The sequence below is a fragment of the Eucalyptus grandis genome, chromosome 11, assembly GCF_016545825.1.
Source record: "Eucalyptus grandis isolate ANBG69807.140 chromosome 11, ASM1654582v1, whole genome shotgun sequence".
Taxonomy (NCBI): Eukaryota; Viridiplantae; Streptophyta; class Magnoliopsida; order Myrtales; family Myrtaceae; genus Eucalyptus; species Eucalyptus grandis.
This window is the reverse complement of record NC_052622.1, coordinates 37644677-37658941: the sequence shown is the minus strand read 5'-3', so window position 1 is coordinate 37658941 and position 14265 is coordinate 37644677. Positions and strand designations below refer to the sequence as shown.

The 14265-nt window shown below is 41.0% G+C and overlaps 2 protein-coding genes across 2 annotated transcripts; both read right to left on the bottom strand.

The window, feature by feature from the left end:
• Positions 1-2356: 2356 nt before the first annotated feature.
• LOC104444092 (methyltransferase-like protein 17, mitochondrial) lies at positions 2357-7451 on the bottom strand. The gene is made up of 12 exons (XM_010057693.3): positions 7238-7451; positions 6864-7129; positions 6403-6476; positions 6229-6323; positions 5789-5886; positions 5520-5603; positions 5321-5401; positions 5104-5184; positions 4884-4979; positions 3621-3700; positions 3154-3242; positions 2357-2968 (listed from the first exon to the last, which is right to left on the bottom strand). The coding sequence occupies exons 1-12, from the start codon at positions 7368-7370 to the stop codon at positions 2628-2630; spliced, it is 1518 nt and encodes a 505-aa protein (XP_010055995.2). The 5' UTR covers positions 7371-7451; the 3' UTR covers positions 2357-2627.
• A 2790-nt stretch (positions 7452-10241) lies between these two features.
• Positions 10242-13158, bottom strand: LOC104444091 (short-chain dehydrogenase TIC 32 B, chloroplastic). Its single transcript, XM_010057692.3, has 9 exons — positions 12947-13158; positions 12656-12838; positions 12312-12543; positions 12132-12211; positions 11844-12000; positions 11395-11476; positions 11158-11245; positions 11016-11062; positions 10242-10708 (listed from the first exon to the last, which is right to left on the bottom strand). Exons 2-9 carry the CDS (start codon positions 12774-12776, stop codon positions 10508-10510), a joined length of 1008 nt encoding a protein of 335 aa, XP_010055994.2. The 5' UTR covers positions 12777-12838; positions 12947-13158; the 3' UTR covers positions 10242-10507.
• Between the last annotated feature and the right edge of the window lie 1107 nt (positions 13159-14265).

The window sequence follows — 14265 nt, the reverse complement described above, 5'->3', positions numbered from 1 at the left end:
AAACTGATACAAGAGTAGCAAATATCTTGCTTCATATCATTTCATGATACAGCCTATTAGAAGTAGCAAATTTTGAGAGCCAATATATCATGAATCCCTTGCCCCTTTGCTTCTTTAAGAAGCAAGTAGGCAAGTCAAAATAGAAAAGGGGAATTCAAGATTTTAAGAGCATTAGTAAGAGGATGAGCAGGGTTGGGAAAAAAAATTAAGTGTTCACACTATGATAAGAAATAGAACAATAAGGCGGGATGTAAATTGAAGAAGCAAAAACAAGAAGGACAACTGAAAGCAATGATGTAAGTTGGATCACTTTAGTGTCAATGGGGCTCTAACTTCAAAATAGCCGCCAACAAAGAACCCAACGCCAATTCCATATCAACCAACCAATCCTAACACTAACGATGACCCCAACACCATTGTCATAGAGCCAACATCAATTACAAAAAGTTCCCCTCAAATGACTACTCAATTTTGATCACTTCAAAGGTATAAGTGATAGGAAAGCCAATTTAATTACCCATAGTCCCAGTTCCAACTAGAAATAGTACAAGGATGATTGGCATTCAAGTGATCACTTTTAATAAAAAAAAATGACACTATTATGATCACATTTAACAAAGTTTTGCACTTAAATTATCACTTGTGAACTTTACAAACTATTGTAGCAGAAATTGTGACACAAAACTTAATGAAAAGACACTATCCACCAAATTGACCACATAAGAGGACATTTAACCCCCACACACAATTGATACAGTGAATGAATTCTTGCTTACTTAACCAACAATTTCTAGACATAAGAGTTAACTAAAAATTGTAGCACTATAAAAAGTAGCAGCAAATTTCCCACGCTATAAGGTAACAACTAACACATTGCAATTACGAGAAAAAATAATGGTCGAAGCTTGTTTGGTAGGCTAAATTTAATTTACATTTGAGTAACAAAGCAACATTTTCAGTACAAAACAAGGCAACAACTCCCAATACAATTATATATTCTACTTATCTTTAACTTACTTATCTTTAACTAACCCATACGCTTCTTCTTGCCACTTAGTTTAAATTTGAGCATAAAATAAGTCATAGTACATAGCAACAACACAATCAACACTTAATAAATTTTGCTTTCACTTTTCATCTTTGAAACTTCCTTCTTCACTAGAGATTCCAACATCTTTAATTATGCTTGAATTAAGTCAACATTGTCCAACCCATCCATTAATATAGGTGGAGGTTAATGTCATCCTTCAAGTAACTCTAAGATCATATATGTTACTCAACTTGAAAATTCCGCATCGATCCATCTGAAATATTTGCACTTAGCCTTCCCTAAAATAAGTGCATCCATGGAATCTTCTCACACGATTTAACCTTGTCCAAGTTGTTCTTCTTCAAACTTCTGAGCCCATATTCACAATAATATTCACATTCATCTCACCTTTGTTGAATCAAATTTCAGCCACTTGTCTTACTCCTACTTTTGGTTGCATTATTCAGCTCTTATTTGGGGTTTCAAAATTAGGGTCCGAAGAATTTGGGAAATAACTTGATTTGTCCAAATTATGGTTTCTATTTAAGACATAATGTGTAATTTAGGCCTTTTAATACTTGATTGCACACATTGGCAAGCCACATCAACAGGAGAAATTGACAAGCCACATCAAATTTCATCCCAAATCAAAGTTAGCATTTAAATAATCATTTTTTCTTAAAAATGACGCTTAAATAATCCGACAAAAAGTTTTGATATTAAAATAATCATCATATAAAAATTATGGCACAATTTTCTCGATGAGATCCCATTCTTGACAGCAAATAGCGCCAGATTAACGGTGTCTTGTCAACGTGACGAGAAGCCTTTCCATGGACAGCAAGGAAAACTAGTCTGAAGCATATTGAATCAAAACCCTTGACAAATTGACTCTTCAAAGCCAAAATTTGTCAAAGAAGCGACCCACTTTTGAAGATCGATCAACATGAAAGAGCACAGAGCCTCCAGTGATCCCGACTTGGTTTGATTTTACCCAGTACTTTCATGGATTTGAGGATACACAGCAGAGCTTGGGCTCCGCCTCGTGAACGACATGGCAGACAACATGACTCACAATTCAGAAAACATGTCGAAATAAGCATGAATCTCCCTATTTCTTAACATACGACACATTCGATAGCACTATAACGAGTCCGACGACAAATGATCATTTGCTAGAGAGACATGGCCAACGCAGAGTCGTCGAATTGGTGTCGATAACTGGGGAAAGGATGGTCAGCAAACAAATGAATGTCACATTAGAACTCACGGCACTGAGTCTCTAATCGTTGCACTAATGAAATTTATACGGTGTTGGAAGTAGACTTCAAGAACAATACTCAAATTTCTGTCTCTAGCATTAAAAAATAATAATAATTTCCAGATGCTGGAGACAATAAAAGATGAAACAAATATTCATCTGCTTTCCCTTGAGCAATTTTTGCCAATAAAATACCTATGCTTAATGCTACATAACGCAAACATACGCAGGGACATCGAGAGAAGCAGATTGTAACAAAAATTGAATCTCCTATGATTTTATTTACAGACAAGTACAACAATAAAAAAAAAAAGAGTGGAGACAAAACCTTTAATCTCAATAGGGCCACAAATCGCCCCAGAGAGATCTCTTAGCTTGATGATGCAAATTGGGATTCTTACTCTTCGTGACCACCACGCGCTCAAATGCACCTTCTGAGCCATCGCGTTTGGTTGACCGGCACACATTCATTGCGACCTGCCTGCCTCTACGAACAGGAGTGAAGATAATCCTGCCCCAACCACCTCCAAGATCAGCACGAACAGACTCCTCTTCGTCTCCTTCCTCTTCAATATCTTCATCAATTGCATCTGATTCTATGACGTCAGAATCATATGAAACTGGATCTATCTCTTCATGTGGTGGAGTCTCAACTGATTGCATCTTCATGTAGTCCTCTAGTTGAAGGAAGTAAAAATTGAACATGAATAAGAGATCTCAATAGAACAAGTACATACATACATCAAGTGGAAATTCTTGATGCATGCAATAGTGAAACAAGAAAGAGCAACATTAAGTTTAACACGCCAACTATTGAGAGAAACAAAGAGAGTACGAATAATGCAAGTGCACGTGTCCATACCAAGGTCAATTTCAAGATCCTCAGGATTTCTCTTAGCATGCAGCTCCTTCAATGTTTCAAATTTCATGTCATCCAGTGGCCAAGCTCCCCTGTCAAGTCATCAAGCATAGAGGTTGAGTCAACCATCACACTGCAAGATAGAAATGCTCTAAAAGAACAAGAAAATCGCCTCAAGCATCTGCTTTAGACAAATTCCAATAAAGCACGTATCTAAACAAAGATCGTGTCAACTGTCAAATTGATACGACAGAAAGAATGTTAATGTATCATCCTCATCATTTGAATCAAACCACACATCAATCAACCATATGTTCAAAAACTCCTCCCCATCTTAACCTTTAAGGTAGAGTCCTAGGAACTCATTCTGTCACCATTTAAAAAAAAATTGTTTAAACTTAAACAGATCTTCCGTAAGATGTATCATACACGAAGCAAAATTTCAGGAAAACAAAATCAAACACATTTACCTAGGTCGTTGTCCCCGTCTGAAAGCGACATAGCAAAATTTCTCATCTTCAAAACCTCGTAAAGGCTCACCCTTTGAGCGCTACAAAAGAGAGATATTTATTAGGAATGACAAGTTCTCATCACATTAGTCCTCACGTTGAAGCATGCATTCAAATTGCTTCCAAGATAAATATTTAAACAGCATCTCCAATTGTGGATCAAGGCAACAGCTGAAGGAAAGAAAATTTGAACATTAATACTTATGCTGGTCAAATAGTCATTTTCTGCACTCCAAAATTTTATCAAAATCCTAGAGAAACTGCCATGTGAGAGTTGCAATGGCATTCAAGATGAGACATAATGCAAATTAATTATTATAGTATCAGTATCCTGGTAATCTAACCATCCCCATCTTTAGACAAGACTGGAAGAGAGCATTTCAGCTATAACCAGTTACACGACATTCTGAAATGACACGGGAGTACCATGAGTACAACTCAAAATATGTCGAATCAAGTCTACATTAAATAAATGAAAAACTGGTTTAATACTCAATCCATAGCTAGCAGAATACAAAAGTCCCCTCACATAATTGCAGAATTTTAACAGTGATTAGCATATACTTATTCTTCTATGGGAGAAGAAATCATCACAAAAATAACCCCGCTGCACGAAAAACATCACAAGTACATTTGCACGATGAAACGTCTATAATTTCGAGGGAAGATGTATCATCAATCAAAAACTTCTCCAGTAGTGGGAGGTAGAGTATTGACTAATGAGCCAACTATTTTTAATTTAACATACATCTCTGTCAGCAAACAAAGCTGTCATCATACTCCCAAAGTTTACTTACACTTTTCATCCCTTAAAATGTATTACCTGATGGGATGACTATCCTGGACATGCCCCCATAAACACTTCTAAATTATCTTGAAGCATAAATGTCAAATAAAGATAGAAGTCGTGAATAAAAACCTCAAGTCCATAAAATGCAAATAGTGATTCCAATAAAAATTAAATTGTGTGGCAGACACATATAATGAGCAAAAACACAGCATAATACAGTAACTCAAGAAACATGAAATGATATCTTGACTAATGAGAAGAGAACTAAAATCCCTAAAAAATAATTAACATAGATGCTGGCTCACAGTCCTGCATATTTATCCTCATTAAACATTATCGCGTCCATGAGCAAACCACACTGAAGAGGATGATGGTAATACATGATGTTTATAATTAAAGAATTAAGGCAGCACGACCTAGAAAAATTAACCAACCTTGTAAGCCCGCTGCGAAGATGTCCTCTCCAAACGCTGAACAAAATGGCAATATTTGCCCGTATTCTCTAATGGACAACGCCCATCATGAGGACACTGCAATAACAGCTCCATCAAAGAGAGAAACGAGATGAAGAAGAATACTGGGGCAACCGGGCAACATAAAAATTGACATAAACCAAGAGAGAGGCAAAGATAGTGGAATCTGATTTGGACTTACAGGAGCAACTATAAATACCCCGCTTTTGAGAGCCACCAAATCCTTGCAATCGTGACTTAGTTTTGCAGCTTTGCGCAATTTCTAGGAAGTCATGAATATGCTATTACAACATGAGCAGAGCAAACAAAACATCACACATAGGAAATCAAGCAAATGATCTATTTTTATGAATTCACAGTTACTCAACTTCTAAACAACAACATGGAAGGAAACTTACCCTATTTTCCATCCATAATATGTGAGATCTCATCTGAGCTATGATCTTAGATCCATGAGGTGTCCCTGGTTCAACTAAAACCTGAAGTTTTGTTCTCATTTAAAATGCTAACAGTGGAAATACTATAGCCAGCTGTCAAACTAGAAAAGATTTGTTATTGATTCAGGGAAGACTCCCAACAATGAAGTTGTCAACATACCAGAACATCCTCTGTGAGATCCCACAGCTGACGAACTGTTGTAATTCGATCTTTGAGCGAGGGTATCTCCCCTAGCACATATGACTTCAGAAAGAAAAATAGAATTAATCACCACTAAGGGACTAAAAAATTTCAAATACTCCACCAGACATGGGTCAGTAAACACACAGGCGGTAATTGCAGAGAATAGTATGCTCATATTCAGATCAAATGAACAGTAAGATTCTATTGTCCAATTGCAGGTAACACGGCAAGAAGAGAATACTTACAGCAATCACAAGGTCATGTTTCCTCTCGGACTTGCTGATGTTCTTAGAAAGTGATTGAATGCTGTCATAGCTATGAATAAGTGGCAAGTTCTTCATACCTAAACAATTAACGCATTAGCCAGATATCATTCAGCATGTAATTGGTCAGTGTATTGATGAATTTTGATGAAGATACAAACGCTAATGCAGCTAACAGGTGACAGTAACATCACCTAGTCTCATATCATACAGAACCTGCCAGAGTAAGAGAGTAACCAATTTCTTACAGAGCACCACTACCACACGATGCTGATGGAGAAGTAAAAGTGTTGATTCGACTAGAGTCACCCATTTAATTATATGTAAATCTGCTAGAATCCCTTACTTACAAAATTACCAATTTTGATTATCGTAATCACATGAAAAGATGTGTCAAAACCAAGTAGTGGACCAATCATTACATTGTATGAGGCTCCGACCAGCACGCTGCATTGATTGAGACGGCTCTATCAAATTAACTTTCTCGACAGACTGTGGCCACACTTCCCGGAGTGCCCTGCAATGGTTAATCAAGTTAGACCCTACTTTTGCATCAAAAGTGGGCAACGGACCATTTCACATCGACTTTGGATTACCAGAAAGCCGATCCCGTGCCCGCACCAAAATCCAACACTCTAGCCGGGGAGAAATCAGGTAACCTTCTGCGTATCTGAAAGAAGACATCAAAGTTCTCTCATTACTCCACAAGCATCCTAAACCTCTCACTCCAATTCCAAGATGCATTCATTGGTTGCTCGCAGAGCAAGGAAAACCGCGAATACGACATGGCTAAGTATAGTTCAATCGAGCACATCCATGCCCCATTCTGCGACAAGCTTAATTTAATCATACTTTTCTTGCGACCAAGTAATTCTCCAAGTTTCGACAGCGACTTTCTCGATCCTGCCATAACTCTCTTAGTTTTGAGCTAATACTCATTCCATCAACTGAAAGCGCCGGCTAACATCTCCCTCAACCGACCGCATAAAGACACAATTCCGGAAAGACGACACACGCGCGACACGCCTTTCCCGCCGCGAAACTACTACTCCCGTACCTCTCTGAGGACTCGGTGGCAGGCGGAGTAGACGGCCGGCATCCGCGAGGCGACGTAAGCGGCGGTCTCGTCGTCGCTGTACTTGAGGCCGATGTCGCCGTACGCGCTCTTGATCTTCCACCTCCTGGAGCTCTCCGCCGACTTCAGCGGGTCCTCGACCAGCTCCCTCGACGTGGAGGCCGTCAGCATCAGATTGACGTCCTTGATCTCGCTGAAGGAGGCGGACAGCCTCAGGACCTTCCTCTTGAGGTACGGCTCCTCCAGCTCTGCAATTCCCACACAAAAAAAAAAAAAAACCACGACAGGAGTGTTTAAAAAGCAACTTTTCCTACGGCAGTGGAGGGAAGAAATGGATCTGAAGAGCGCGGGGGAACCTCGGAGGTACTTCTTGATGGCGCGGCGGAGGCGGACGGGGACGGTGAGGCAGCCGCTGGACTGCTTGGCGGCGGCGCGCAGGGTCTCCGGAGTGAACGCCCGTTGGACGGTCTCGGGGACGAGGGCCGCCATCGCGCGGGCGGCGGGGAGACGGCGGAGGAGGGAGGGAGGGAGGCGGCGGTGCTGCGGCGGAGATGGGGATTTCGGGGGGGTTTTAGCGTGACGGAGGGAGGGACGGAGGGAGGTTTTTCTTCTTGTTTAGGGTTTTAGGGCCCTCGATGGATGTGGGCCGAATTTTTTTGAAGGAACGGGGTTGGAACGGGGCCGTATTGGGCCCTGAAATTGGGCCTCCCGGGTCCTGATCTCTCCGACATGGAAAATCAAGGCACATCACCTGTCCACTCTCTTAGGTTGCGTTTGATTTGACATTTAAAAAAAAAATTTAAATGGAAATGCAGAAATTTAGGTCAAAAGGGTTTTTTCGGAACGAAAACGGTGTTTGGTGAAGTGTAATTGAAAAGCGCCTTGAAAATTAGATTTGATTTAAATGATATTTTTGGGAAAAAACTAAACCTGTCAAATATTTTTGTTATATATTCCAAATAAATGGCCAAAATAAAAGAAAATTTACTCACGATAGCCGGACGCGGATAAGCTAGACTTGGATTACCGAAAATGGCGAGTCGAGTGGCACGATGGAGTAGAGAGACGGGAGGAGAGAGATTGGTGTATAATGCGATGATAGAACTAGAATTTAGATGATTTGATGGGGGCAATCATTAAACCCTGGATATGGCTTTTGAAAGTTCAAGTTCAAGGCAAATTCTTACGTAACTAAGGAAATGCTAGCATTTCCCAAATGTGCTCCAAAAAATAATTGTCAAACACTTTAGCATTTGTCTATGGATTTTTAGAGCTCCAAAGCCCAATTTCCATTCTAAACCAAACACATGCTTAAAATCATTTGGTGTGACGCAAGGAAAAGTACCGAATAGGTCATGAATCTATTACATTTATACTAATTCAGTTATGAATTTTTTAATTGGATCAATTTAGTTATAAATTTTTTTGCATTGTTATCAATTGAGTCTATTAAGCCAATTTATACTAAAAATTATTGACATAGGTACTAGTTGTCTTATATGGCAAAACTAACACTAACGCTGCTGATTGTCGATGAGGGTGAGGGTCGGCCTCTCCTAGACGAGGCCCCTCACCAACTCCAAAGGCCGACGAAGCCACCCCTTGCTTGGCAAGAGGACCTCGCTACAAGGGCAGCCTTGTCGGATGGCAAGGGGCCTCATCCAAGCAAGAGGCCTCATTTAAGAGAGGCTACCCTCACCAGGGGCTACCCAAGGCTTCCTAACACTCGCTGGCCCTCATTAACAATCGACAACCTCTATCAACCGGAGGCAGGTGGAAGAAAATTTAAAAAAAAAAAAAAGAAAAGGAAAAGAGAAGGCAAAAAGAAAAAAGGAAAAATTAATAAAAAAACTCAAAAAATAATTGAAAATTATATAAAATGTCCACTTTAGCTCTAGTTATGCTATATAGGACAACCGATATCTATGTCAATAATTTCTAGCATAAATTGACTAGATTAATTCAATTGATACTAATATAAAAAATATTAAACTAAATCAATTCAATTGAAAAGTTTATAATTGAATTGATATAAATATAATAAATTTATGATTTTTTGGGTACTTTTTTCATATGGTGCCGATGGTCCATAACTAAGAGCAAAGCAAAAACCTAAAAGAAAGAGAAAATTTTAAATTAAGACGAACAAAAAAAACAAGAAAGATAAAACCCAAGGTGGCAAATGGAAGAGTTGGGTCTACATGAAAAAATTGCTTGAGTATGGGTAGTTTTCATGTTTGGTTCATTTTGAGATTAAACCTCGATATGGATGGTAGCTGTTTTACGCGACACGACCAACGTTGATGTAGATAATTTTTATAATTTTAAAAATTTTAAAAATATATATTTCTTTGTTTTTTTTCATTTTCATTGTGTTAGCGAGGCGGCGAAGGCCCTAGGGAGCAAGGCCTTCATTGTCGGCGAGGTCACACCCCAATCTAGCCAGAGCCTCTGTAACTAACGATGATGACCCTAGCCGGCTACAATGAAAAAAAAAATTAAAAAAATTCAAATAAATATATATATTTTTGAAATTATAAAAATTGTTCATATTAGCACCGATAATGCCATGTAGGATGAGCAGTGTCTACTTTAGCGATATCTGACCAAAAATGATTAGAATGACTCAGTTGGCGAGCTTTAAAAATATTTAAAATTAAATCGATTCAATTAAAAAGTTTATGGCTTGATTAGTACGAGCGCAATATAACTTTTATGACTATTTTAGTAATTTTTTTGGATACCAAACTCGTGTCATACTTCTCACACACCCATTCATGTCTCAAATCATAATCGCGGTCTTAGCCTTACATTGTCTTACACATTTGTATCTACAGCACAATCCCTTTTTGACTTGATCGAGTCCCATTAGCGATGCCTAGGCTGAGCTATTATCCATTGAAAGAGCTTTCCTTCCCTTAAACGCATGGCCTCCCCGAACCCCTCCATCCCGCGGCTCACGTTGGCAAGGCCCACCCACCACCTCCACCACCACCTCCCAAAGATACTCCAGAAATTTAAAAATAAGAAACCACCACATGGAGGGTGGCGACCGACCCCATGTTCTTAAATTTTATCCCACACTCTTTAATTTTTTCCTCCATTTCCCAATTTTTTCTCCCTCTCTATGCACCTTAACTATAGCATAAAAAAGGGTATCTAAGCACTCCCCATTGTCACTATTATTTCAAAACCCCCATCGATATGATCCTCTACAATCATAGTATCATCATCACAAGAGAGAACCAACCTTAAATCTAACTTAGTTTAGTCCAACCACAAAAGTGTTAAGACAACTGCCGAGAGGAAGCTGCCTAACGTGTATTAACTAGCAAAGAAGAAGGAAAAAGCCATACAAGGTACGAAACTAACATAGATATATTTGCTGATTCTAGGGTACACTAGTTTAAATGCTGTACAAAGTATTTTTTGCTCTTTATTTTTTGCCCCCACCCGCTAGCTAGCTAGCTTTCTAATATTGGGTTCCTCCATGGATCGGCTCCCTTTAGAACTAGACGTGTATAATCTAAATTTCCTTTCTTTCCTCTCTTCTTTTTTCCCTTTTTCCATTTTCCCCCCTATGTCTTTATCGAACTTCGCCTTTTCTTTGTGCATCTCTCGTCCCATCAATGCGACGGATCGGGCAGACCGAAAGCTGCTTTTGGATCTCTAGAAACCATGATTTCGGAGGCGGACCATAACCGCGAGGCTTCGAGCGAGCTGGACCCCAGCTTGGAAGGCGACGCCTCGTTGCAGTCCGAGAAGTACTTCCCCGACGTGTTGGCCAGCCTAGGATGTGTTGCAACATAGCATGTGGTCGCAGCAGCCTATGAAACGAAACCGTTCGATTCATCACATCACATAGAATACATAGAAACTACATGCACTCTCCGTTTCAAACATGTAAAGTCACGTATGAATTTCAAAGAGGCTCATTCTGTTATGTCTTGAGCATACAGTTCATTCATTCTTTAGAATAATTTATCCCGGGTTGCGAGAAACCACTTGGGTAGATTGAAGAAACCCTAATCATACCACCATCTACAAGATTCTTGTCCGTTGCACGACATATGTACCGCATAATAAAACAAACAAAATACCCATCTCGGATCAAGTGGTAACTGGTGAAAGTACCTGAGGGATCGTCTTCAAAAGTTTGGACGCCAAGAAGAAAACCAGATCTGCACACACATTTCAGGACCACATTCAAGAACTCAACACAGAAAACCTAACAAACCAAGCATTCGTCAGTGAACGAACGGGGCTGATCACTGACCGGTGACGAAGCCCTCTCGCTCTCTGGTGAGCCTGGTTCTCACGATCCCCGGATGAACGCAGTTCGCCGTCACGTTCGCCTCCATTTGCTGCAACGCATTTTCCATTAAAATTCAGGAACGAAAGGAAGTTCAGCATAAAGAAAAATGGGGAGAGATGGCAATAAAGAACATGATAGGAAAAGAACAAATTTAACTTTTTTTTCTCGAAAATTAGTAATAAAGTAAAGAGGGCGGACCTTCAGCCTGCGGGCAAGCTCCCTGGTGTGCAGAACGTTGGCCAGCTTCGAGAGAGCATACGCACGTGTCGCGTCGTACTGGCTGCAGTGCAAAAGTCAAATTTACTTCATTTATAGCTCCGTGAAAGAACTTGTCTGTGCTGGATCAAAAAAAGAAAAAAGAACCTGTCTGTGCGATTTACAGTGCGTGCGGGCGTGCGAGTTCGTACAAAAGAATCAAATGTACCATAAATATCATTTCCAAACTTCCTTCTTCTTTTTCCCCTCCGAAGGAATCCCAAGATATATAGAAATTCTCAAAGCGCGACGTAGAACTCGGTTTTTGGTATTCCCGAAACTTATGTTTTCGTGACGAATTACGTTAAGATGTACGTGATCTAATGGCCTAAACTAGATGAATTTCGTACCAAGGGTGCATAAAATGTACGGATTTCGCTCGATTTATTTACCTCTTGTCCCGGGTTATGAGCCCGAGATGGCCGATGATGTCGCCGGAGAACCAGCCGTGGATGGTCGACGAGACGTTCACGATCCGACCTTGCACGCCGGTGGCGCGCGCCGTCTCGACCATCTTGTTCAGCAGCAGCTTCGTCAACAGAAAGTGACCTGAACAACACGACCACCGGAAAAAAAAAAAAAAAAAAACGAACTCAACGACCAGACAAACCAACTTCTCCGAATTCAAAAATGTCCGAAAAAGATGGCGGAGGAGGAGGATCCTCGTGCGCCGTCCTTACCGAGATAGTTCGTCGCGAAGGTCATCTCGATCCCGTCCTCGGAGATGGCGTGGTTGTGCGCGAACTTTCCCGCGTTGTTTCTGCAACGGCGACGGAGAAAGAAACCGGAGTTAGACTTCGCCGGAGCGATTTTATTTTGGCAGTCGAAACGTGTCGAGACGTTTGGGCTTTTCTACGTACATGAGGAGGTTGAGAGGCAGGTCGAGGGACTCGAACTCGGCGACGAAGCTGCGGATGGAGGCGAGCGAGCTGAGATCGAGCGCCATGACCACGATCTCCGAGCCCGGACACTCGGACGCGATGCGGGCCCTGGCGTCCTCGGCGGCCTTGAGGTTCCGAGCCGGCAGCACCAGCCTGGCGCCGCGCTTCGCCAGCACCCGCGCCGTCTCGGCCCCGATCCCCGACGTCGCACCTGAATCAAACACCATCATCAACGAGTCTCGTCAGTCCCCCTTCCGCGACGAAAGCGAGCTCTACGGAGCGGGGAAAATCCGCGGAGAGCCGGAGTTTTAGAGTTTAGTTACCGGTGATGATGGCGGTGATGGAGCGGAGGTCGCGGCGGTCGGTGACCTGCTCGGCGGTGGACTTGGAGCCGTACCCGCTGGGGCCGGCGGAGCCGAGGAGGTACTTCACGGTCTCCAGCATGCTGGAACTCCACTCAAACACGCCCCTCTCCTCGATTTGGGGGTTCCGCTTCGAGCCGCGCGCTGGCCGACGAGGGATTTATTGCGGTGAGAAGATGAGGGGGGAAGCGAACTGCGGAGAGGAAAGTAATGGAGGGAGAGGGGGGGAAGGGATCGAAGCGTGTGTAGTACGTGTTCTGTCGTGGCAGTGAAAGGACGCTGTCGTCGTTGTCTTCGTCGTCGTTCGTCGTCGGCTTTTGTCAGCTTCTTTCCGCAGGCTATGCTTTCGCCTCTATATATATATCCCGTCTCCCGTAGCTACGCAGCAACAGTAGAGAGAGAAGGAAGAGAGAGAGAGAGAGAGAGAGAGAGAAGGCTGCAGAGGGAGAGAAGGGTCGGGGCGAGGGAGGATTTATAGTGGTCCAGAGAGAGAGAGAGAGAATGGAGAAGAAGATGACAGGTTTGCCGTTTTGATTGATGAAGATGATGATGAAGATGATGGAGATGGAGGGGTTGGATGGAGTGGGATCAGATCTTTTGTTTAATTGGGGATTAATGCATAATATACCAAGAAATCTTAGATGGTTTTGGAGAAATTTTAATGATGATGATGATGATGACCAGTGCTGCTGTCGATGGTTTGCTTTTGGATAATTACGTGGAATTTCACTGTACCCCCGAATTATGTTTAGAAGTTGCATTTTAAAACCCCCACCTTCTTTCGACACCGTTGACCCTCTAAGAGTACCGAACCCTATGTATTTAGTTAGGAACATTATTTGAGATACTTAAAAGGAGAATTCATAAAAATAAATATGAAAAAATAAACTGCTATTAATTAGAAAAAAAAAATGCAAGATTTGTCAACCTTTTGAATCGGTCTTTAATTCGTGATAAAAAAAAAAGAATTGGTCTTTGATTATCCTTTTCAGGTTATTATCATTGCAACTTAATTTAAACTTATTTAATGTTAGATTTGCGAAAAGAAATAACTAAGAAATTTTCTTTCTATTACTTTTTAAAGCTTTTTTTTTTTCATCTTCATTTTTCTTTGCTTTTTCCTTTATTACACCGACAAGAGTCACCGGCGATCCGTGCAAGGCTGCGAAGGCCTTAGGGAATGATTTTGCAGCTGACGAACGTTACTGATAACTCTCACAGACACAATTAAAAAAACCAATGAAAAAGAAAATGTTAAAAAATTTATAAAAATTGTTCATATCAACGTTAATCGTACTATATAAGATGACTATGGGCCTTTTTGTTTGTATTTCTTTTTGTGTTTTTAAACACTTTTTCTGTTTTTTGTTCTTTTGTTCCCAGGAACAAAAAAAAACAAAAAAAAAAAACAAACGAAAAAGAAACACAAATTTTGTGTTTCTTGTTTAAACACTTTGAGAAATACTTAATTTTTTTCTTTTTCTCTTATTTTCTTGTTCTTTTTCTTTTGGTGGTCGCCTCTAGCCTCGGCCATGGCCCGGCAACCGGGCCGACGAGGGCGGCGGCCTCGC